This window comes from Xiphophorus couchianus, chromosome 3 (assembly GCF_001444195.1).
Source record: "Xiphophorus couchianus chromosome 3, X_couchianus-1.0, whole genome shotgun sequence".
Lineage (NCBI taxonomy): Eukaryota > Metazoa > Chordata > Actinopteri > Cyprinodontiformes > Poeciliidae > Xiphophorus > Xiphophorus couchianus.
The window spans coordinates 1,785,887-1,811,930 of record NC_040230.1 but is presented as its reverse complement, the minus strand read 5'-3'; the positions used below and the strand labels follow the sequence as shown (position 1 = coordinate 1,811,930).

Here is a 26,044-nt window from a genome sequence, read left to right as displayed (position 1 = left end):
AGTGATCCTGGTGGGATGCCTGACGATCCTATGTCATCATATTATGACGTCATCTAAGCCCCGCCCCCTCAGAACAGGAAATGCTGTTTTTTTCTTTGGAAAGTTCCATTTATGGCTCTCTTGACCTAATGAAGATGATTCGGATGATGAGCTCTGTCAATGCTTGCTGCTGGCTGAACCGTGTGGGCGTGGCCAAATGGCGAATATCAGTCCCTCGCCATATTCATACGTTTGGCTCTAATTCACACATAGAACATCAGATTGACACCAAATTGGATATGTATGACCTTTGTTCACTTCTAAAGAGCCCAACGGGTTTGAAATGTAACTTGACTCGACTGCGCCCCCTAAGTTGATACATCGGCTATATCTCCTCGATGCATCAACCGATCTGCACCAGATTTTTTGACAGTCGTCAGGGAACGCTGCCGAACGCATTCATGCGTATCGCCTGGTGGACAGGCAGGGAAAATGCGCGACAGCTTCTGCGGTGGCTGGCGGGCGGCGGTGCTGGAAACTGCAGCAGAGCTTCTGCAGTGGCGAGCAGGCTGCGGCTCTGGAAACTGTGCGAGAGCTTCTGCGGTGGCTGGAACCCCCGCGGTGGCCAATAGGCCGGAGCGGCGCTGAGCTGTGAGGGCGGCTCGAGGCTGCTTGCAGCTTTAATTATTTCTGAAACTGAATTAAGCTGTTCTTAGACTTAGACTTAGACTGATGGACCACGGCGCACATCTACAGTACATAGGCATTGAATGTAAACCAGATGCCCCTGATGCTCAAATCGTGTTTGGTGTGAATGTGGCATAAGAATAGAGTCTGAAATCCTGAAAGGGTCTAAGAAACTGAAAATGTTAATGAAGATAGTTTGAATGACTTTCTGACTAATTTGTGTGTTTTTACAGTGGCTATGGTGACGACCAAGCAGCATGAAAATATCAACAGCCTTGCAACTGAAAAACGTCAACTGGTTGATCAACAAAAGATGATGAAGAACCAGATCGAGGATATGGCCCGAGAGAGAGACTCGATCTGGGTCGCCGAAGGAATTATCAAAGAAAAAGATGAACTAATCCAAGATTTAGAGGAGTTTCAACGAGACTTATTGGAAATGATCCGAGACAGAGAGAGGCTGAAACAAGACACAGAGGAGCTGAGAAAAGACAAAGAGGAGCTGAGACGAGACAGAGGGGTGCTGGACAAAGACGAAGAGGAGTTTTTCCGAGACAGCGAGAAGCTTAGAAAAGACAAAGAGGAGCTGAGCCAAGACATAGATGAGCTGAGCCAAAGAAAGCAGGAGATGAATCAAAAGATAACAAAGTATAACAAAGACAAAGAGGAACTGAGACGAGAGAAAGAGGAGGTGATCCAGAAGATAGAGAAGCTGAACAAAGAGAAAGAGGAGCTGACCAATGAGAAACAGAAAGTGAGTGAAGACAAAGAGAAGTTGAAGGAGGAGCAAGAGGAGCTGAGAAAAGAGCAAGAGGAGTTGAGAAAAGAGCAAGAGGAGAGGAGAAAAGAACTAGAGAACCTGGAAAAAGAGCAAGAGTTGGAAATGATAAAGGCTCTGGCAAATATGACAGAGGAGCAGATAAATATAATGAAGGAGCTGATTGAAGAGAGAAAGCAGCTGAATAAAGAAGAAGAGGAGTTGGTCAAAAAGAAGAGGAGCTTATTGAGGAGCTTAAAGAACATCTGAGAAAAGACAAAGAGGAGCTGAGAGAAGAGACAGATGAGCTGAGCAAAGCAACAGATGAGCTGAGGAAACAGACAGATGAGATGAACAAGCAGACAGATGAGGTGAGCAAATGGAAAGAGGAGCTGATCAAAGCAAAAGAGGTGTTGGAAAAAGAGACAGAGAAGCTGCTTGAAAAGCAAGAAGAGCTGGAGAAAGAGAAAAGGGATCTGAGCAAACAGGAAGCTGAGCTGGCTAAAGAGGAAGAGGAGCTGAGGACAAAGGAAGAGGAGCTCAACAAAACGAAAGATGAGCCGAATAAAGAGAAAGAAGAGCTAGACAGAAAAAGGAAGGAGCTGATCAAAGAGGAGGAAGAGCTGGACGAAAAGAGAAAGGCCCACGACAGAGAGAAATGGGAGCTGGACAACAAAAGAACGGAGCTGGACAAACAAAGAGAGCATCTGAAGAACAACAAAACTGAGAGGAATAACGAGATGGTGGAGCTGAGATTAGAAAAACGTGAGGCACAGTCTCGATGCAGGGAGAGAAATATCCTAAAAAAAATCTATGACTTCGTCATGAAGCATAAACAGTTTCCAGTTGAAGAATTCTGCCCTCTAAATAGTAATTATATTTCTAGATTACATTTGAAACTCTTGATTATTAATTTTAATTTGGAAATATTCAATTAACAGTTTTTCAAGACACAGCTGACCATTATTACCACAGGTAGAGTGCTGAAGGTCACTTTTCTGACCACAAAGTGAGCCAGTAAAATTGATTCATTAGCAACAGGTTAACAGCCAAGTTTTGATTTCAGAGAATATTGTTTTTGTTTTTTTAGTGAACCCTGTTGTATGCTACTTCTGACTAGAATGATATTGTAATTGAATCACCTTCCAATATTGATCTGCACTCTACCTTTAAAAGCTTTGCTTGAGTAATTTTGACAATTGAAAGATTATATAAGTAAATGTGGATTTCTTTTAGAAACATTTTTTTCCTTTTGAGATTATTTTACCAAAGTTTCACTTTATTCTTCTCTTTCCCCTTGTTTAGTGAGACCAAAATGTCTGGATTGCAGGAAAGGCTGGATTTCCAATAGAAACCGCTGCTACCTCCTTTATGATGTCGATACTATGGGGATGAACTGGAACTATAGTTATCGTTTCTGTATAAATAATGCTGCATACTTGGTTGTAATTAATGATCTGGAGGAGCAGGTAAAACAAAACGCCACCTCTACTCTTGAAATTTAAAGCTAATCTGGAAGTTTCTGGAAGATTAATAGCTTGACAATACTGAATTGCCCATATAAATTGAATCAACACCTCCTAATGAATTTTTTTAAAGTGAGAATAGAAAACAAAAAAGGAGGAAGTGTTGCCCTAATACATAAGAATTTCTTCATTAAAAGAGAAAATTAAAAGAGAAACAACTTTTTAGGTAATTTAACTTTTGAATATCTGGGAATTGGGGTAAAAGGTCATAAACTAACTCTGATTCTAACTCTGTACAAAACTTCAACATATGTGGAAAACATCTTTATTGACTTTAATGAGCTTTTATCTCTTACATTCACCAATTATGACTGTTTAATAATTGTGGGAGATTTTAACATCCATGTTGACAAGCCCAAAGACAGAGAGGCAAAAACCTGACATATTCTTGATCATTTTGCTCTAATTCAGCATGTTAAACAATCAACACACAATCTAGGACACACACTGGACGTGATTATCAGTAAGGGTGTGAATATTTCCAGTGTCTCTGTAACTGATGTCATCCTGTCTGATCATTTTGCTGTTATGTTTTAAAATTCTTTCTCCATCGACTCACTTAGTAAAACAGCCACTATCACAAAACGTTCTTTCACAGACAGCAGAAACATTTAATCAGTTATACGTCTTCGCCTTCTTTGTGCTGTAACTATGAAGATGTGTTGGTAGATAACTTCCCTTCCAAAGTTTCAGATATCATTGATTTCATTGTGCTAGGGGTTGGCGATATGAGGAAAATCTAATATCCCAGTGTTACGATACACAATAAATATATCGCAATATTTTTAAACCTACAATTATTATAATCTGCAGTTATTTTAAGCTATGTAGTATGTAAAATGTTTCTGGGGTACTCTTTTCAAATGGACCATTAATGTCCGTTAATTTTTTTTTCAATTTGCATACAAAATCGGAATAACTGTAAATATTTTATTGTAATCATCAGTTGCACAAAGATATTTTTCACTAATGAAATTACTACCACTGCCTCTTTCTGTGGCCAACACTAGACCTTTAATAAACAAGATAAAAATAAATAAGTAAAAATCACCAAGCAAGAATCAACAAAGAAACATAAAACAGCTTGTAATGAAGACTGAAGATGGTCAGTTAGTGGATTAGCAATGACTCCAGGGTGTCAGTTTTGGACAGGAGATATATATATAGGTCAGATAATGGAGCTTACCAAGCTCCGCCCACAACCGACCTAGAAAATCCCACATGGCCGCAAGTCTCACAAACAAAGCCTCGCAGCGCGTTGTTTCTATGTAAACATGGCATCTTCCTCTTGGACTGATTCTCTGCAGAGTGTTTCTGAGTCCATTAGTGCATCATTTCTGCCGGATTTTCACAATATATCAGCTACAATAATGGACAGAGGAACTACGAAGTTCATGTCATCTTTTTTGGATGACATCAAGGTGTTTGAGCCACGTGATGCCTCCAACATTGTGCAGGTCACAGCAAAATCCTTTCGGTCGATGAGGAAAACGGCATATCCATCCCCGCCAACAAAATGCTAATAAATAAATAAATTGTAATATTTTTTTTAATGCAATACATATTTATCATATAGATACTGAAACAGTTCGTGAAACAGTATTCCACTCAATTAAATCTACATGTTCCATTCATCAGACTAGAAAATGCACAACACTACTGAAGCTGGAAAGGAGAGTTTCAAATGGATGAACAATCACTCAAAATATCCCCATTCACTAAACAGAAAGAAAGCAAAGCAATAATACTTACACCAGCACACACTCCTGTTAAGTTGCACAAAATTCGAGACCAAACTTCAGCTTTAAAAGAGAACAAACTTCAGCTTTAATTAACATTTGCAAATGGAGAAAACATACAAAGCTCACATCTCGGTGAGAATCGGATGAGTTCTGACTTGGGGCTGAACATCCCCTCATTTACATAGGATACATCACACATTACTTAGCCACACCCCCTGGCTCAAGTGTCAGGTAAAAATCTATACATTACTTATCTGTCAGTTCCAGTGGAGCAGGGTTGCATACACATTCACAGCTCAACTTTAGGTGTTTCTCCAAAAAGCCTCTCTGCTGATGGCTAAACAGATACTAGAAACTGAATTTCTACAAACTAGGCTCATCACCTTAGTCATGTCTCACATTTCTAACTGCTGAACACCATGTTCTTCATTTATCTGAGGAGGGTCAGAAGAGCATATATCCTGTTGAGCTGCAACTGAGTGCAAACCTTTAATAAAAACATCATAAAGTGTACATTCAAATTTATTTAAACTTTGCTACTAAATTTTTCCTTCACACTCCTTTGTTCTTGTTGATCCTACAAAGGTTGAGCTGCTCATGCGGTCGTGCACAAGCTTTGATCCAAGGAAGGCATTCTGCTTCTGATTTTGGAAATCTGTGAATTTTACTACCACAAATACGATCAGGATTCATGATATCACCAGTACAGATACCTCACTGGCAATGGAGAACCTTTTTTTTCTATTGTTGATGCAAAAACTTTCTGCCGGTTTGCTAGTCCACAATGTAGTCTGGCACTACATTAGCATGTGTTCACTAATGCATGTACATTAGCATGTGTTTACTAATGCATGTACATTAGCATGTGTTTACTAATGCATGTACATTAGCATGTGTTCACTAATGCATTACATTAGCATGTGTTCACTAATGCATGTACATTAGCATGTGTTTACTAATGCATGTACATTAGCATGTGTTTACTAATGCATGTACATTAACATGTGTTTACTAATGCATTACATTAACATGTGTTTACTAATGCATTACATTAACATGTGTTTACTAATGCATGTACATTAACATGTGTTTACTAATGCATTACATTAACATGTGTTTACTAATGCATGTACATTAACATGTGTTTACTAATGCATTACATTAACATGTGTTTATTAATGCATTACATTAACATGTGTTTACTAATGCATGTACATTAACATGTGTTTACTAATGCATTACATTAACATGTGTTTACTAATGCATGTACATTAACATGTGTTTACTAATGCATTACATTAACATGTGTTTACTAATGCATGTACATTAACATGTGTTTACTAATGCATTACATTAACATGTGTTTATTAATGCATTACATTAACATGTGTTTACTAATGCATGTACATTAGCATGTGTTTACTAATGCATGTACATTAACATGTGTTTACTAATGCATTACATTAACATGTGTTTACTAATGCATTACATTAACATGTGTTTACTAATGCATTACATTAACATGTGTTTATTAATGCATTACATTAACATGTGTTTATTAATGCATTACATTAACATGTGTTTACTAATGCATGTACATTAACATGTGTTCACTAATGCATGTACATTAGCATGTGTTTACTAATGCATGTACATTAGCATGTGTTTACTAATGCATGTACATTAACATGTGTTTACTAATGCATGTACATTAACATGTGTTTATTAATGCATTACATTAACATGTGTTTATTAATGCATTACATTAGCTTGTGTTTACTAATGCATGTACATTAACATGTGTTTACTAATGCATGTACATTAACATGTGTTTATTAATGCATTACATTAACATGTGTTTATTAATGCATTACATTAACATGTGTTTACTAATGCATTACATTAGCTTGTGTTTACTAATGCATGTACATTAACATGTGTTTACTAATGCATTACATTAACATGTGTTTACTAATGCATGTACATTAGCATGTGTTTACTAATGCATTACATTAGCATGTGTTTACTAATGCATGTACATTAACATGTGTTTATTAATGCATTACATTAGCTTGTGTTTACTAATGCATGTACATTAACATGTGTTTACTAATGCATTACATTAACATGTGTTTACTAATGCATGTACATTAACATGTGTTTATTAATGCATTACATTAACATGTGTTTATTAATGCATTACATTAACATGTGTTTACTAATGCATGTACATTAACATGTGTTTACTAATGCATGTACATTAACATGTGTTTATTAATGCATTACATTAACATGTGTTTATTAATGCATTACATTAACATGTGTTTATTAATGCATTACATTAGCTTGTGTTTACTAATGCATGTACATTAACATGTGTTTACTAATGCATTACATTAACATGTGTTTACTAATGCATGTACATTAACATGTGTTTACTAATGCATTACATTAACATGTGTTTATTAATGCATTACATTAACATGTGTTTATTAATGCATTACATTAGCTTGTGTTTACTAATGCATGTACATTAACATGTGTTTATTAATGCATTACATTAACATGTGTTTATTAATGCATTACATTAACATGTGTTTATTAATGCATGTACATTAACATGTGTTTATTAATGCATTACATTAACATGTGTTTACTAATGCATGTACATTAGCTTGTGTTTACTAATGCATGTACATTAACATGTGTTTACTAATGCATTACATTAACATGTGTTTACTAATGCATGTACATTAACATGTGTTTACTAATGCATTACATTAACATGTGTTTATTAATGCATTACATTAACATGTGTTTATTAATGCATGTACATTAACATGTGTTTATTAATGCATTACATTAACATGTGTTTACTAATGCATGTACATTAACATGTGTTTATTAATGCATGTACATTAACATGTGTTTACTAATGCATGTACATTAACATGTGTTTACTAATGCATGTACATTAACATGTGTTTATTAATGCATGTACATTAACATGTGTTTATTAATGCATGTACATTAACATGTGTTTATTAATGCATTACATTAACATGTGTTTATTAATGCATTACATTAACATGTGTTTACTAATGCATGTACATTAACATGTGTTTACTAATGCATGTACATTAACATGTGTTTACTAATGCATGTACATTAACATGTGTTTACTAATGCATGTACATTAGCATGTGTTTATTAATGCATTACATTAACATGTGTTTACTAATGCATGTACATTAACATGTGTTTACTAATGCATGTACATTAACATGTGTTTATTAATGCATTACATTAACTTGTGTTTACTAATGCATGTACATTAACATGTGTTTACTAATGCATGTACATTAACATGTGTTTATTAATGCATGTACATTAACATGTGTTTATTAATGCATTACATTAACTTGTGTTTACTAATGCATGTACATTAACATGTGTTTACTAATGCATGTACATTAACATGTGTTTATTAATGCATGTACATTAACATGTGTTTATTAATGCATTACATTAACATGTGTTTATTAATGCATTACATTAACATGTGTTTACTAATGCATGTACATTAACATGTGTTTACTAATGCATGTACATTAACATGTGTTTACTAATGCATGTACATTAACATGTGTTTACTAATGCATGTACATTAGCATGTGTTTATTAATGCATTACATTAACATGTGTTTACTAATGCATTACATTAACATGTGTTTATTAATGCATTACATTAACATGTGTTTACTAATGCATGTACATTAACATGTGTTTACTAATGCATTACATTAACTTGTGTTTACTAATGCATGTACATTAACATGTGTTTACTAATGCATTACATTAACTTGTGTTTACTAATGCATGTACATTAACATGTGTTTATTAATGCATTACATTAACTTGTGTTTACTAATGCATGTACATTAACATGTGTTTACTAATGCATGTACATTAACATGTGTTTATTAATGCATGTACATTAACATGTGTTTATTAATGCATTACATTAACTTGTGTTTACTAATGCATGTACATTAACATGTGTTTACTAATGCATGTACATTAACATGTGTTTATTAATGCATGTACATTAACATGTGTTTATTAATGCATTACATTAACATGTGTTTATTAATGCATTACATTAACATGTGTTTACTAATGCATGTACATTAACATGTGTTTACTAATGCATGTACATTAACATGTGTTTACTAATGCATGTACATTAGCATGTGTTTATTAATGCATTACATTAACATGTGTTTACTAATGCATTACATTAACATGTGTTTATTAATGCATTACATTAACATGTGTTTACTAATGCATGTACATTAACATGTGTTTACTAATGCATGTACATTAACATGTGTTTACTAATGCATGTACATTAGCATGTGTTTACTAATGCATTACATTAACATGTGTTTACTAATGCATTACATTAGCTTGTGTTTACTAATGCATGTACATTAACATGTGTTTACTAATGCATTACATTAACATGTGTTTACTAATGCATTACATTAGCATGTGTTTACTAATGCATGTACATTAGCATGTGTTTACTAATGCATGTACATTAGCATGTGTTTACTAATGCATGTACATTAGCATGTGTTTACTAATGCATGTACATTAACATGTGTTTACTAATGCATTACATTAACATGTGTTTACTAATGCATTACATTAACATGTGTTTATTAATGCATTACATTAACATGTGTTTACTAATGCATTACATTAGCTTGTGTTTACTAATGCATTACATTAACATGTGTTTACTAATGCATTACATTAACATGTGTTTACTAATGCATTACATTAACATGTGTTTACTAATGCATTACATTAGCTTGTGTTTGTGAGACGGCCATCAGCCAATGAAACGCGGCCCCTCTGGTAAGGTCCATGAAATGAGGGAATGTCCAGGTCCAAATTTAAGCTTTATTTGACTTTAATATGAATGTGTATGTGTGGCTTCTATAAAGATAAATAAACAAATACAAATTATAAGTACTACTCTGAAAATACTCCTTTCGCAAAGGCAACCAAAAATAAACGTGCTTGAAATCTATAACAACGCTAAAAGCCGATTAATACTTAACTATGAAAATGTAAATCCTTATGGCACATAAATAATAATCAATCCTGCTAATAATGTGTCACACGATAAAATATAAAAGCGAAATAAGGCATTTCAATTGGAAAAAGAGAACCACGAACAGCTGCATCAAATTACATTAAACCGAGCTTAATTATGTAATGCTAAACGGCTAGCTGTTAACTCTTCACAGTATGCATAAACTACACTGTTATGAAAACAGATCCAACACCTGTGTCATTCCGTAGACACTAGGAAAAAGTAAAGGATGCGTGCAAAACCATAAATTTAACAAAAAATCTTTATAGATAAAAAAAATGCAAATAAAAAAATGACCATACAAAAACGCTTCAGTTGTTAACTGTGTTCTATGACTTTGTATTTTTATGATATAACACTTTGAACTGCCTTGTTGCTGAAATGTGTTATTCAAATAAACTTGATTGATTGACATCTTGAAGTTAATGAGATTTATGACAGTCTGAAATAAAATCTGTTCACAGAAATTTATCAACGATATAGCCCCTTTCTACAGACCTTCGTATGGATACTGGATAGGGTTACATGATATAAATGGCACATGGTCCTGGATTACTGGACGTAATAACACCCTTGAGTAAGAACTATTTTCTAAGATATGCATATTTAAAGCTGCAGTATGTAACTTTTATAGAAAATATTTGTTCATATTTGTTGAAACTGCTATCATGTCCTCTTAACTGTATGGTATCAGACTGATAAGATGTGAAAAAATTGGGCTCCTCTGCCTTCTCCCAATGCTCTGCATTGCTAACTAGAAGCAACCAATCACAGCCTGGAGGCGGGTCTTAGCGCTGTCAGTCACAATCTAGTGTGGCTGCTCTCTGCTGCTGCTTTTCCCTATCAGCAGATCCTGCTGTGAATGCTCAGGCTAGTTAGCATAGCCACTGATGGCAGCGGATACAGTTTCCCTGTAACAGTAAGTTGTTTCTCTGCCATTAGCACATTTAGCAGAATCTAAATGAGGTTGAGTGACAACGTTAGAAGAAGAATTACTTTATTCATCCCAGCAGGGAAATTATTTTGCAGTTACAGCAAGAATTTTTTATACACAGATTAACACACACACACACACACACACACGACAGGAGCTGCGTCTTTGACGGAGGACATGCGGCAAAGGTCGTCGGGACCGGGAGTCGAACCCACGACGTCCGCGGGTCTAAGGCCTCCAAATGTGGGGCGTGCTAACCCCCTGCACCACCACAGCACGCCTCAACAAGGCGACCTCCTCCTGGCTCTGATTGGTTGTTTTTAGTTGTGCATTTCTTCAGACTGCAATAATAGCTCAGGCAGGCGGTGGAAGGAGTCGATCTTTAAATAGATTATCTGGCTCATACCAAACTGTCACAACATGGTGACAGTTTTAACACAGATATAGAAAATGTATTCTCTATAAAAGACAGCAGGACAGTTTCTCCCAGGATATCCTGATTCCTGATTGAATCTATCAAGTTTCCAGAGGAAGGGAAGCGGCCCCAGAGCATCATTGGGTCCCTGCCGTGCTTCACAGTGGGCAGGTTGTTCTTTTCAGCAGGAGCTTCATACGTCTGATCAGACTCAAGAAGTTCCAGTTTTGAAAAACAAAACCTTCTTTATCTTCCTCATGTAGCTCTGAGCAAACTGCAGCTGGGTTTTCGTGTGCCTTTGGGTCAGTGGTTCTGTAGGTGATTGAGTTCAGGCATGGAGACCTTCAGTCCTCAGTCTGTCCTCACTGTGGGACCTGAAACCTCTGTGGCTGATGCCACCAAGCCTTGCTGCTGGTCTTTTGCAGTCAGTCGATGGTTTTTGACCACCTGCCTCCTTGGGAATGTGGCGGCTTTCTGTTTCTGCCACCAGGGGGCGTAGCCATTGTCCCTGTAACTTTAAAGTTGGGTTTTATTCCTCCAGCTGTAATTCTATGAACATTCAGGCCATTTACTACCTTTCTGCCTCTCTTAATGTCAATGCCTTTGACTAGGCCATTATTGTAACATGCAATGAAACATTAAGTTCTTCCTCAAACAGGATTGGGGAAGGCCTTCATTGGTTAAATCAGGGATGATCAAGAAAAACCCCTGATTTGTAAACACATGCTCTCATGAAGCATTCTGTTCAGAGGGATGAATAATATTTAGACTTCATCTTTGGAAGTAATTCTTTATGTTGAATTTGGATAAAATATTTTTGTTTCATTAGGTTTGTTTAAATGTTTTACTTTGTGTAGTGCCATTTATTCTTGAAAATATCTGAGAAATTTTCAGTTTTATATAAATCCTAAGTTGCTGTTGCAGTTGAATAATTTTAGATTCAACAGTAGAAACAAGGACATTTAGCGGCGGTGGCGCTGGAGTGAAGCGCTTGACCCAGGTACAGACGCCTCAGTCTACGCAGCTATAACAGGTTTGAGTCCCAACCTGTTGACTTTTGCTGCATGTCTTCCATCTTTCTCACAACCCAGTTTCTTATCCACTGAAAGTCAAATAAAGATCATTAGAGCCAAAAAACATCTAAAAAATTAGATCTTTTGTAAAACATTTAGATCTTTAAAATCCAATCTTCCAAGTTTGCAAAACACTTTTCATTTACTTCGAGTCTGACTTCTGTTCAAGTGTGTCTTTATTCATATAGAGACAACAACACATTTAGATGCTGGCAGTTATCAGTTTGATGTCAATAAGCTGCTGTACAATTTTTATTTAATAAATGTTCTGATGGTTCATGTTTCTGTCTTAAAGCTTCTGGACGAAGAACCATACCTATACTTCTGGAGCAGTACTGCATTTGCCAGGACAAAAACTCGGAGAGAGCTGGATAGCAGCAGAGAAAGGGGTGCGAAACAGATTCATCTGTGAGAATGGGAGGATTTATTGGCTTAACACTGTTCTAAAGTTTCAATGAGGAATACTCAACTGTCTCTTCAGTTTTTGGTAAATCTCACAAATAAAAACACAATTTCAGCTGTTGGACTGTTGAAGTAATTTTTAAGATTCTTAAACTTCCTCTATTTCTTGTTTGCTCATCTGAATGTAACCCCTCAGATTATATATATATCTCTTCTCCTACACCCCTTACACATTTTCTTAAATACAGTACAGTGCATTGTAGACCTTTTCACCTTGAACAGTAATAATCACCTTTTACTTAACTTGGTTAATGTTTTACACTCACATATTGGAGGTTTTACACACTGTAAAAGTCCATAACAATATAGTACACACAGGTATTTTCTGTTGGCTTAAAACACAGTAAATGTAGCGTTTTGTTAATAGCTGTTATTTACTACCGCCAGTAAATGCATCAATTTTACTTGTCTCTACCTTACTGGTCAGTCAAGGGCAAAATCAAGTTTAAGCAATTTGATTGGTTGTGATGGACCGGTACTGCGGCCGTTCATGGGCCAGTTTGGACCTGTCCCACTGTGGACTTTTTTTTTTTTTTGCTAACCAGTTGGAGCTACAAACTTTTCCTGGACGTTTTGCCTGGTTTTGGAGCCACAGAACCGAACCCTGCTCAACGTTTTGCTTGGGGTTTGGAGCTGCAGAACCGAACCACGCTCGTGAGCCGGACCGGACTGTTGGACCGGAGCTGGAGCATTTTATTGCCGTTCGTTTAAAACTGGTAATCCATGGTGGGGTGAGTAACCCAGTCCTCCTGGTTGTTCTGGGCCGAGGACGGAAGCTAACCGAGCCCCTCAGGCCTGCGACCTTGAAAAGCTAACGGACTGTTTTACTAATTGAAGAAACTGAATAGTGTGGATGATACCGCCAGTTTGATACATTCAGCCTTGTTTTTTTTAATTTATACAACTTGTTTAAAGGGTTGTTTTGAGCAGTTCTGAGACAGAACAGTTGCACTAAGTGGGCTTAAAATCTTACTAGTGATCTATTGGGGTTGTAATGTTGAGTTGTAGCACTAACTGTGATTAATACCTGATTAATGGATGGGATACATTCTGTGCTATTGTTCTACTGTGCTGAAAATTAACTGTGCTTTGTTACTGTGCATCGCCCTTGGTTTATTACTGACCAGTCCGGTTTATTAAACTGGTACATATTCAACTTTACCATTTTATTTTAGTATAAGGTCAAAGTTGCACTGCATTTAGATCTTAGTTGTAGTTATCTTAGCCTTGCTCTTGTGCTCAGTTACGCACTCTATTTACAACATGCGCTGTTGCCAAATAAGACACTATTTTCTCATTGTGAAGGTTTTGATAGAGTGCAGGTCAGAGAATTTGGGCGCTGTTCATAGGGGAAACTAGAACAGTTGTTACATGAACAAACTGTTAAAATTAATATCTCATCATTTAGCTTCTTGTTCCTGGGCTCCTACATCACTGAAGACCTGACCTGGAACACTAACTAACTCCACTTCAGTCCTGAAGAAGGCACAGCAGAGACTGAACTTCCTGAGGATTCTCAGGAAGAACAACCTGACAACAGAGCTCTTGGTGCATCGGCGGCACTTTTCATCCTTGATGCACCAAGTGCCTTTTTCAGAGCTTTTTAAATTTACTTTATCATTTTTAAGTGTCTGGATGCCTTCCTGTACCCCCCGCACCTCCAAGAATAATATTTAACAAACAATAACACCTTTTCTTTAATACCCTGCAGAACCGAAACTGCTAAAGAAAGGTTTAAGCTAAATATTGGTCTAAAGTACAGTAATAAGTACTCCACAGTTTATAAAGTATATAAACCAGCTGCTCTTGTTCTCTGTTGCAATGTAAGTATAAGTACTCCATAATTTATGAGCCATAAAACTAAGTGTTGGTCCTCCATGTTGATCTAAGGTAATGAGTAGTTTTGTTTAGATCAATTTCTCTGGATTCTAAGTTTGTTCTAATTCCTGAAGTACTGTATATAAACTGAATGTTCTGGAAGTAGTTTTTCTGGATTATAAGTTTATTGTAAATCCTTTTCTGGGTGGCAAGATAATTATAAGTACTCCATTTTCTCTGCATGATAATCTAAAAAGTGGTGCCCATCTCCAGCTGTCATCAGATGAGAGGCAGGGTTCACCCTGGACAGGTCACCAGTCCATCACAGGCCCTGAAAGCTCACAATGAATAAAATGTATGAAAGAGAAATGGTAGATTAACAAGGGAAATAAATTCTGTCCAGTTATCTCTACACGCCGTCATCAGCAGCCAGAGGAGCCGGTTCAGTGACAGACTGCTGCTTCCCAAGTGCCGGACCAATAGATTTAAGAACTCTTTTGTCCCCCATGCCTTCAGACTGTACAATTACTCACTGGGGGGGGGGAGGTGACACAGGACAGAGGGTGGAAGGAGTAGTGACCCCTTGTATTTTTCTCCATACTTATCAGGTCAAACCACATAGTGCAATACGATATCACTGGTCAATCTATCCGCCAAATTCTTATATATTTTTTTGTGTTGTATTTATATTTACTTATATTCTATATTCTTATTCCTTGTTTCTTACATAATTTAAGGTTTTTCTTGCATAATTTAAGGTTTTGGTTACTCACATTTGGTGTGTACCTTAGTATTTAATTTGTATTTTGTATTCTTTTGCACTTTACTTACTGTGTGTTATCTTTGTTTTTTGCCTGGGAGCTGCTGGTAACTTCAATTTCCTGAGGGAGTCTTCCCAAAGGATCAATAAAGTACAAGTCTAAGTCTAAGTCTTAAAATCAAATCATGTTTATTAAGCACTTAGTGTTGGAAACACACCAGTTTTTGCTGTTAAAAATGTAGCCAGCTGCTCAGTAAAAATAAAAATCCTTCCACCATGAAGACGATGTGGAGCTTCATCCTCAGAGCTGGTTGGTGACCTGGTGGAGCCAGAGTCTCTTCTGAGACAGGAAAGTCTTTAGATTTTCTAACTCCTGGCTTCCTCTTTCAGATTAATCTGCTTACACTTGTCAAGAAAATCCGAGCTCATCCCACTTCCCCATGCTGGAGATTTTAGTTTAACAGTAATAATAAATAAAGTTATCTTTAAAATGAATCACTCAAGTGACATCAAGGCCCAGCAGTAGACTTAAGTGTCAATAAAGTTAGTTTAACAGTAATAATAAATAAAATTATCTTTAAAATGAATCACTCAAGTGACATCTAGGCCCAACAGTAGACTTAAGTGTCAATAAAATAAATCTAGTTGTGTGTGTTGTTTTTGTCTCATGCAAACTTTGCTTTAATTCTACTTTTTTCTATCTAATCATAAGAAATCAGTCAGTCAGAGAGATTCATTAAACAGGAAAAGCAGGTTTCCTGGAAAAAGAGGAAGTTTCCAGCCTGCAGATTTATAAAAATAGCTGAGACTATTTTAAAGCATGAAAGTTTTAAAAAATTAAATCTAAACATTTTGAGTAATTTGATAAGATTCAAAGTAAAATACTTATATTAATATTGGTTTACTTGTAATAATACTTACACTTATATTTGTGAGAACACTTACAAGAAAAACAAGTAACTGTAACTTTAGTAGTAAATAATTAGAATCATGTATTATTCTTGGTTTCTTTTCAGAAAAACATCTGTAATAACTCACATTAAAATCATAAATGAATGATAGATCAGAGAAGCTGAAGAAAATAAATGTGATATAAGTTATGGTTATAAAATTATAAATGAATGCTAAATCAGAGAAGCTAAAGAAAATAAATGTGATATAAATGTGATTTTGACATTAAACTTGAAATGGTGTAAAAGGTTGTAAAACTGCAATTAAACATCACTGATATGTTGGAGGTAGATGGTAGGTGAAAGGTGACAGGAAGGGAAAAAGGGGAACTAACAGGAGAGCAGAGATGATCAGCACCTTATATGGAAACAGGAGGTTGAGCAGCCCTGAGACATTGGCACAGACATCATGACATGATGTCTCTTAAGACAGTGACGGATATGAGATCATCTGTCTAAGCAGACAGATAAACCCTATATAAGGTGGGTGCAAAAGAGGAACCGTTCGTTGGATCCTCCGGGCAGCTTCGAGCCAAGATCGAGATGGACAAAGAACTCTGCAGCTGAAGAAGAGCCGGGGCCACGGAGCCGGAGACTGTCCTGCACATGGAGACCAACCCGTCTGGCCCACAATCTGTGGCTTCGAATCGCACTTCTCTCATCGGCTGGGTTCTGACCCCAAAGACAAAGATGAAGACAAAGACAAGGAAGAAGAACTGGTGCCTTTTTTCCTGCCAGCACCAAGTCCTGTGTGACCTCAGCATCCATGCGGAGAGGAGGCTCATCAGACCTGCGGAGATCCTGGCCTTCATCGATCAACATCTTCCTCCTGTTGCAACACCTTCTTCATCATCGTGCCAGGTCTGGGGTTCGAGGCGCCAAACTCCGTCCGTCTCTCTCAAAGGTTCCCTTTTTTAGTTCTCAGTATCAGCAGTAGGGAAAGATAGACTAGATGATTGATTTTACTTATTTGATTATTTCTGCTACTGAATTAAGCTGTACTGACCCTTGCAAAAATGCCTTACTAATAAAATATTTAGCATAAAGAAAATCTAAAGATGTTGTGGACATTCAGTTAATGAGTCACCTTAAAGTTCTTTGATGGTTGTAAAATAGCTGTGATGTTTGATTCTGGAGAGGAAAAAGTGGAAAATGTTTTTAGGTTGCTGGTAGCCCATATTTAAAACCTCATCCTTGGGACTCGCCCGAGTCACTAAAACCTACCTGGTTCAATAACAAATGCAAGTTGTAAAATAGAGAACGAGCGACCGTTAACAGGTGTGCTCTGTGAAACTAGTTGGCTGTAGGCTGCTCAGTCTGGCTAATTCACAGGGGGAAGAAGGGTGGGACACCTGGATGTAGGCCGTCAGATAACCAGGCGAATCGTTTCTCGAAACCAGCTTAAACAGAGTTTACTTCAGTTCTGGACAGGGTAAATCCCAGCAGATTTAGGAAACTCAACGTACCTGTTAGACGGAGAGCTGGTAGCACATCTCCCCTCTCAGAAGAGGAAGTACGAGAGTGAGAGAGTAGAGACAGAAAGGAGGGGGGGGGTGTTGCGCAACAACACACTGCAAAAATATGTTGAATATAAAAACAATGATGAACGAGTTATAACAGCCTCACAATATCAAAGTCTCTGTCATTCGGAGCTTAATTAAAACCAGGTTAAGTTAGTGAAGAAAACTATATCAAGTCGCAACAAACAGAACCTCCAGACAGTTATAACATGAAGCTGAATGATTGTTATAGTAATGTTATAGCTGCTTCCAGCCAAAGCGTAATAATCAACAACAGGAATTAAGTTAATTATGGATATTTATTGTTGAATACATGAAGGATTCCCCGCTAGCTTTATCCGTTCGTTGTCAACCCAACATAGGATCACACCAAACAGGATGCAAGTATTCAGGGAAGTGCCACAAAATAAACAAAATACAAAACAAACAAAATGAATGGAAAAGTTGTCAGCCCGCCCTCACAAGTACTACAAGCAGAAAAATGATCCTAACTGGGCGGACTAACAAGAAAGAAAAAAAACCCAAACGCTAAAAGGACAGCAGGAGGCAGTGCAAAAACTGTGAAACAAAAACACAAAAATTACTAAATGCGTATTAAATCATTTTAATCAAATCAACCTAAAACACATTAAAACACTGCCTACCTGCATTGCATAAATCAACACTCTCAGATCAAACCTTGGTGTATCCAATCTGGTGCAACGCTAGCAAATAAAGCAATGTATAAACACACAAGGGGCGACTGTGGCTCTATGGTAGAGTAGTCGTCTTGCGATCGGAAGGTTGTAGGTTCGATTCCAGCTTCCTCCTGCCACATGTCGATGTGCCTCTGGGCAAGGCACTTAACCCCAAATTGCCTACCTACCGATCTGAGTATCGGTGTATAAATGTGTGTGTGTTTGTGAGTGCGACTGGGTGAATGTGACTCTAGTGTAAAGCGCTTTGAGTGGTCAAAATGACTGGAAAAGCGCTATACAAGTTCAGTCCATTTACCATTTACAATTCATTCGGATTAAAAAGACCAATGTAAAACCTACCTGCGGCGTCGAACAACCACGCCCAGGTAACGCTACCAGCCAACACCATCAACAATGCAGTCCTGTATAAAAACACCACATCAGCACAACTTACTTAAAAGAATCACTACTTTAAAACGATTTCCCCCAACCTACCACAGCCAGCAAACAGCGTGGGCCCAACACACAGCTGGTCTTCCAGCTTCCCTTTTATGGAGGCACAGGCTGGAGAGAGTGCGACACCTAATGGTGCCACCTGTTACAGTAATAATCATAAGTCTCACTGAAATTGATAAAATACTTATTTCTGAAACCAACATAAGTTTGTTTATATCTGTTCTGACAAACTGCCAGCAAGCCACTCCCCTCTGCTGCATCTTTCTTCTCTCCTGGAGTGATGAGAACCAGGTGGATTCAATCTCCTACCAGCCATACTCCAACCTGGAAGGTGGCGGTAATGCACCTGTAAGTTGTTTGCCAACCGCCATAAAACAAGAAGAAGAATCTCCTACCAATCAGAATGTACAGTAAAACCTTCAAAGAAGAATTAACACCACTGTTATATGACTCGTTTAATTATAGTCTTAGGACTGGCAAGATGCCTCCTTCTTGGAAAGAAGCCATTATTTCTGTAATCCCAAAGGAAGGTAAAGATCAAGAATACTGCCACAACTACAGACCGATATCGGTACTAAATGTAGACTATAAACTGTTATCCTCTATCATAGCTAAAAGAATGGAAAATTTAATGCAGGATTTAATTGATGAGGACCAAACTGGCTTTATAAATAAGGGATACCTACAAACTTAAGTGGAATGAAAAATCTATAAAATATTTGGGGGTAAACATAACCAAAACAATTGACAAACTCTATGATGCAAATTATTTAGAAATAAACCACAATATTAAGAAAGACCTGGGGCAATTGATGGACATTGGCTTGGATCTTAGCTCTAGAATGGAGATAATTAAAATAAATATTTTACCACGACTGTTATACCTGTTTCAGTCCCTGCCACTCACTATCCCGCAAAAACAATTTGTAGAATGGGACAGATGGATTTCAAGGTTTATATGGAACGGGAAGAAACCTAGGGTCAGATATAAAACATGGGATAAAGCTGCTCACTGCAAATCTTTTTCATTTTATCAACAAGGACAGCAACGTGATCATCGCTTCAGAAGAACAGGCTCAAGGATCTCTGACTAGGAAGAAACCGTCGGCTTATCAGGAACAAACAGTTTCAAAAGCAGCTGATACATCGACTAGAGACGGAGCGACTGGTTCCCTTCCTCCTTCTCCCCTCCCTCTCTGCTCACCCACTCATTCACAGGATTCACAAGATACACATGGAGAAATGTCTTCTGGACCGGAGTTTCTTAAATTTACAGATGGAATGAATCAACAGGTTGTACTTGGGACGTCTCTCCTTAGCGCTCACGTAGCAGACCTCACTTCATTTAAGCCACCTGACTCTACCGTCCCAGAGGATCCATCACTCTGCGTTTCTGAGGTCTGAGGCCGGGGTCCAGACTTTATCTTTACACCCTTCTTGCTCCAGAATGTGTCTGGCCCCTCGGCACTGCAGAACAGGACATTACCTGCCCGGATCACTACAAGAAAATTTACAAGAAACAGAAACATAAAATATAGGGGACCTAATTCAAACATCAGACTGTTCCCCTGCCTAAAGGAACCCCAGACTGAAGATTTCTTGGCCTCCAAGTCATTTAGACTAGCTCTTTTAAATACCAGATCTCTCTGTGCTAAAGCTCTATTAATTAATGATTTCATCACCGAGCATAATATCCATGTTATGTTTCTGACAGAAACATGGTTGAATGATAATAATGAATCCATCGTACTAATTGAATCTGCGCCTCCTAACTACAATTTCTTCAGTGAGAATAGAAAACACAAAAAAGGAGGAGGCGTGGCTTCAATATTTAAGAATACCATAAATTGTAGTAAAATCTCTTTGGGTCACTTCACCTCTTTTGAGTATCTTGGAATTGAGGTTAAAGGCCGCAAACGAACTTTGACTGTAACTTTATACAAAACTCCAACTTTAGTGGAAAATTTCTTTACTGACTTGAATGAGCTTCTATCTCTCATATGTATTGATTATGATTGTTTAATAATTGTTGGTGATTTCAACATTCATGTTGACAACCCCCAAGACAGAGGGGCAAAAAAGCTCGCTAATATTTTAGAGACTTTTGGTCCTAACACAACATGTCAAACAAGCAACACACACTCAAGGACACACACTGGACCTGGTTATCAGTAAGGGTGTGAATATTTCCAATGTCTCTGTAACTGATGTCGCCTGTCGCATCACTTCCTGTTATCTTTGAAAGTTCTTTATCTTTTAACCCACTTGGACAAACAGCAACCATCACAAAACGTTCTCTCACTGAAAACGCAGCAGAAACTTTTAATCAAATCTACTCTTCTTCCTCACCCTTAAGCTGTAATGATGTAGATAAGTTGGTAAATGATTTTCAGTCTAAAGTCTCAGATATTATTGATTCCAATAAAATGAAGGTTGTGTCTGGTAAAAAGAAATCTCCATGGAGAAATACACAAACAGTTAGATCTGCAAGACAACTCTGCCATAGGGCAGAACGAAAATGGCGTAAAACTCAACTCCACGTTCATTGTGACATCTATAAAGAAAGTCTACGTAACTATCATTTAACACTAAAACATGCAAGAGAGGCTTTTTTTTGCAGATGTCATAAACAAAAACATTAACAATGCTCGAGCTTTATTTGCAACAGTTGACAGAATCACAAACCCTCCTGTGACGTTACCGCCTGAATTCCAATGTATTGCCGCTTGCAACCAGTTTTCCAGCTTCTTTTCAGAGAAAATTCAAAAAATCAGAGGATTAATCTGTACATCCACGATAAAGTCAGTACCAATGCTGAGCCCAAACAAAACAAATACAGGAAAAATGACCCAATTTCAACTACTTAATTATAAAACCCTACAGGAAATTATAAGTCAACTAAGCTACAGTTCCTGCTGTCTGGATGTCCTAGATCTATAACTCTAGAACATTTCTTTAAGAAAGTCCTGCCTGTTATTGCTGCTGATCCGATCCAAATAGTAACTCATGGCTCTCATCAGGCGTTTTCCCCCAGGCTCTGAAAACAGCAGTAATCAAACCACTTATAAAAAAGAACAATCTGGACAAATCACTAATGCAGAATTACAGGCCGACCTCTGACCTCCCATTCATCAGCAAAGTTATTGAAAAAGCTGCTTGAAAACTAGCTTCCTAACTATAACCAACCTCTTTGACTCATTCCAGTCTGGTTTTCGTGCTCACCACAGCACAGAGACTAGCCTAGTCAAAGTGTTCAATGACATCCATATAAATACGGACTGTGGGAGAACCACAGTGCTGGTTCTGTTGGACCTCAGTGCAGCTTTTGACACTGTTGACCATGACATATTACTGAATCGACTGGAGAGTTGGGTCGGACTCTCCGGTCCAGTGCTTAACTGGTTTGAATCCTACATAAAGAACAGGGATTTCTTTGTTTCAATTGAAAACTTTTCATCAAAGAGGTCAAAGGTCACATGTGGGGTACCCCAAGGTTCAATCCTAGGGCACAATGGGCACAAAATAATGGCTACAAGTCCAGTGAACTAAATTTAAAACCAGGTATTAATCAATGCTTTACTACAATCTACCTGCAATGCATGTGGCTAGTGTCAGCGTAAAGTCCTGACTGAATGAAAATCATTAGAACCTATTTACGTCACGTTAACGAAGAACAGCTGAAAAGTTACCGGGTTTATCAACTGCGGTAGCAATTTAGCTCCAACTCCTCCTCTTGTCATTTCTATATTCTTTGCATGTTGAATAAACATTAATGTTGTTTCCACATATCATCTCCAATGTCCGCTGGACTTCGGGTTGTGGGTGTCAGCTGTTTGGGATTCCCCTCCGTAATTTACCCTCAGAAAGCTTGGAGGAGAATCCGCGCTGTCTGATTGGCTACCTGTCACATTCAACAGGTGTCTTTAAAGCTCCCAGTTGGGGAAAACCCTGATTTGGATCGGAGCGGCAACGACGATCTACCGTAACACACCACACAATCTTAGAAAGACCAACGTTTTAAGATTGTTGTAAAGGGAAAAATAGGAGCAAAAAATCTGTAGTGTGAATTATTGCATCAGGTAGTCGATGTGCCCATCTTCTCTATTTAAATCTAATTATTACTGAAGGGCAACATAATATACAGGCTTCATAATCTGCACTCTTTTGGTTGAATGCAGTATTTATTTACACTTTGGCTTTATGTTGTGTAGTTTTTTTTCCACTACATTTTTTGTTAATGGAGACTGAGAATCCATTTTATTTTTGGTTGTTTTGTTTATTTTGTTTATCAATTCCAGTGTTTAGTGTTCTTTTGAAAATAAAGTGTATCTAACTTTGGCAAGAAATCACATAATTTTCAGTGTAAAAAGGTCTTCAAACAATATTATCGTTTATCGCAATAAGTTTTGAGACAATTAATCGTTCAGCAAAATTTGCTATCGTGACAGGCCTACACCAGGACAAAGACCTTCCTCTCCCTTCTCTCTGGCGTCGCCACCTTTAATACTCAAAGTAAGATCATTTCACATTTCTTCCATCGAACCCAATCTCATCTCTCATATCTCAACGCAGTTTCTGATTCCTGCCTTTCAGGTTCTTCCGGACAAGCCAGAGAGTAATTATTCATTATAGTAATAAATCTTTAAGTTTTACCTTTATGATTTCTGCAAAGAATGTTTTCCTTGCATGTTTTAGTGTGAAGTGATAGCTTTGCAGTCTTTGTCGGTTTTATTATAATCATGAAGTTCAGTGTTACGCAATTTAGGTTCGGCCCTACGACAAAGTTTTCTTGCAGATCTGACTGCACATATCTCCATGACGACTTGGTCCTGCCACACACAAACTTCACTTTAAAAGGCCTAGCCACTGGAGACTGCTGAATAGCTGCAAGAGATTGAGTAATCTGATCCAACTGTTCTTGTACAATTGCAGTAAGAGTAGCAAGTTGAGAGGCAACAGAACTGGAGGGAGAGTCAATTAGGGAAGGGGACCCACTGGCACCCTGTACAGCACAAAAAGAGGGGACAACACTACTTTTATTTTCCACCCCACCCTCACGCTCCCACATAAGGGCCTCAGCTCTAACTTCCAGTAATGTACACCTCGGATTATCACGAGCATAACGTTTTAGCTCCCTACGCAGGTCAGAACTACTAACATTTTGAATAAATTGATCACGAAGTAAAATATCTGCATTTGCCATGGCATGGGGAGAATTAGATTTAACTTTGTCCATCAAGCAAAACAATGAATGAGAAAATTCCTGCAAAGATTCACCATCTAACTGTCTCTGTGAGAAGAAGTCCTCCTGTAATGAGACATATGACTGTTTGCAACCATACAGGTCTTTTAAAATGGTGAAAACAGTTTCTGGATTCTCACGTTCAACTGATGATCTATACTTAATCTCATCTCGAGCTTCACCTTCAAGATGGTCAAAAATAAAAGCAGCCTGATCTGTGGGTCCAACATGGCGGACTCGCATACTGGTGCGAACCTCTTCTATCCAGTCCTCCACCCCAACACCATGAGTTCCTCTAAAAATTGGACATTTTCTCTCCTTTGGCAGGTAGATGATGCGGTCAGCTGCCCCATTGTTCATCGAAGCTCCACCTGTACTCTGGCCAGCTTCAGAATCCCTCTCCTGCTGCAGGCGGCTCCTTTCGGCCTCCAACTGCTGGACTCGAGCACGGAGTTCCTGAAGCTCCTCAGCCATCGCACCGGGAACGTTGATCCTTATTCACAGCGGGAATTTTCCAGCCAGGTCCCACGATGTGCCTACTGTTGCACTATTATGCTCTCACCTCTCAGCACTCCCAAAAGGAAGATAGCAATAAAGCTCTATACTAAAGCACCACTGCCACAGAACCAAAAATCTCAATATACTATCTGTTCCAACAGCCAGAAATAGCATACAAAAATATATTTTATTTATACTTCCTTTCACAGTATTAAAATATACTTTATTATTCTAACTAAGACCTAATTTAGCACAGAGAGCAATCTAAGACAAACAAAACACTGCAAACCAAACTAATAGAACCCAGATTAATCACACAAAATAATATTACACAAAAGAAAAGAATAAACCTCCCATTGGCTAATTCATTAAAAGAAGGAATATAAACTCTGGTTTTGGTTCTGTGGTGCTTTGCTACACCTCCAGCTCTAGAGGATAATCTAGTTAGCCACTTAACTGAAACACCTAGAAGAATCGCGCCTTGGTGAGAGCATAATATGCAATGTCAGCCTCCTGCAATACCAAAATGACAATAAGGTGTCTGCTGAGAATAATACAGCCATATAAGGTAAGATGAAAAAGTAGTACCTTAATCGGCCTCCCAACAGCTACTTTCAAATGCTTACAGTAAAACAGCCACTAAAATGAATCCTAAAAAGCAGTTAGAAAGGTCAGTGTCAACGTTATAAAAAGCAACCCAACATTACCCAGAACCAGACAAAGGTGACAACAAAAATCCATTTACCACAAATGTGCAACCCTGGTGTAGCAGCTCATCGAGCACGGCGCCAGTCAACGGATCCAACTGCTGCCACAATGGACCCGACTCCTGTCTTTGGCTGGCACACCTGGTGTCTATATACGCTAACGAGCCGCTGCGACATGAAAGTGGAGGCGGGGACACGGGACATGATGCATTCAAAGACCCGCCTTATGTGGGAATTTACAACTATTCTATGTAAGCACTATTTAAACTAATAATCCACCCGGATACAGTAGTTAGCATTTAAGCTAACGACAGTTAACTGTCACTTCCAATGCACAAAAATATCTCAAAATAGAATCGATATCAATAAAACAATGTCCTGTACATAAAACACTTCTAAAAATGATACCTATCTATTACTTGTGCACTTAACCCACCTGTGAAAACAGAAATCGGAGTCTTCAGTAATGGCTTTGCTGCGACGCTGACTTCGTCTTCTTCTTCTTCTTTGGCGGTTATTAGCGGTTGGCAGGCAACGAAATTAGTGCATTAACGCCACCAACTGGTGATTGTGGAACTGAATGTCAGTCAAGGATTTTGTAACCGTTAATTTAAGAGAGCAAAATATCTCAGTTTTTCTTTCATTAAATTTCTGTTTTTCTTTATTATTTTCTG

At 37.8% G+C, this 26,044-nt stretch overlaps 1 protein-coding gene and 2 long non-coding RNA genes across 5 annotated transcripts; 2 read left to right on the top strand and 1 right to left on the bottom strand.

Annotated features, from left to right (window-relative positions):
• The first annotated feature begins 873 nt into the window (after nucleotides 1–873).
• On the top strand, nucleotides 874–1,881 carry LOC114141704 (golgin subfamily A member 6-like protein 22). The gene has a single exon (XM_028012425.1). It carries the CDS (start codon nucleotides 905–907, stop codon nucleotides 1,691–1,693), a length of 789 nt encoding a protein of 262 aa, XP_027868226.1. The 5' UTR covers nucleotides 874–904; the 3' UTR covers nucleotides 1,694–1,881.
• A 12,842-nt stretch (nucleotides 1,882–14,723) lies between these two features.
• Nucleotides 14,724–25,840, bottom strand: LOC114141705 (uncharacterized). Of its 3 annotated transcripts, none has more exons than XR_003594891.1 (5): nucleotides 25,807–25,840; nucleotides 18,828–18,889; nucleotides 18,435–18,494; nucleotides 15,539–15,725; nucleotides 14,724–14,891 (listed from the first exon to the last, which is right to left on the bottom strand). It is a non-coding gene; the product is annotated as an uncharacterized LOC114141705 (long non-coding RNA). The 3 variants fall into 3 exon arrangements; XR_003594893.1 differs by lacking the exon at nucleotides 25,807–25,840 and adding an exon at nucleotides 18,963–19,096; XR_003594892.1 differs by lacking the exon at nucleotides 18,435–18,494.
• On the top strand, nucleotides 19,002–21,691 carry LOC114141707 (uncharacterized). Its single transcript, XR_003594898.1, has 3 exons — nucleotides 19,002–19,070; nucleotides 21,096–21,102; nucleotides 21,681–21,691. It is a non-coding gene; the product is annotated as an uncharacterized LOC114141707 (long non-coding RNA).
• Nucleotides 25,841–26,044: the final 204 nt, after the last annotated feature.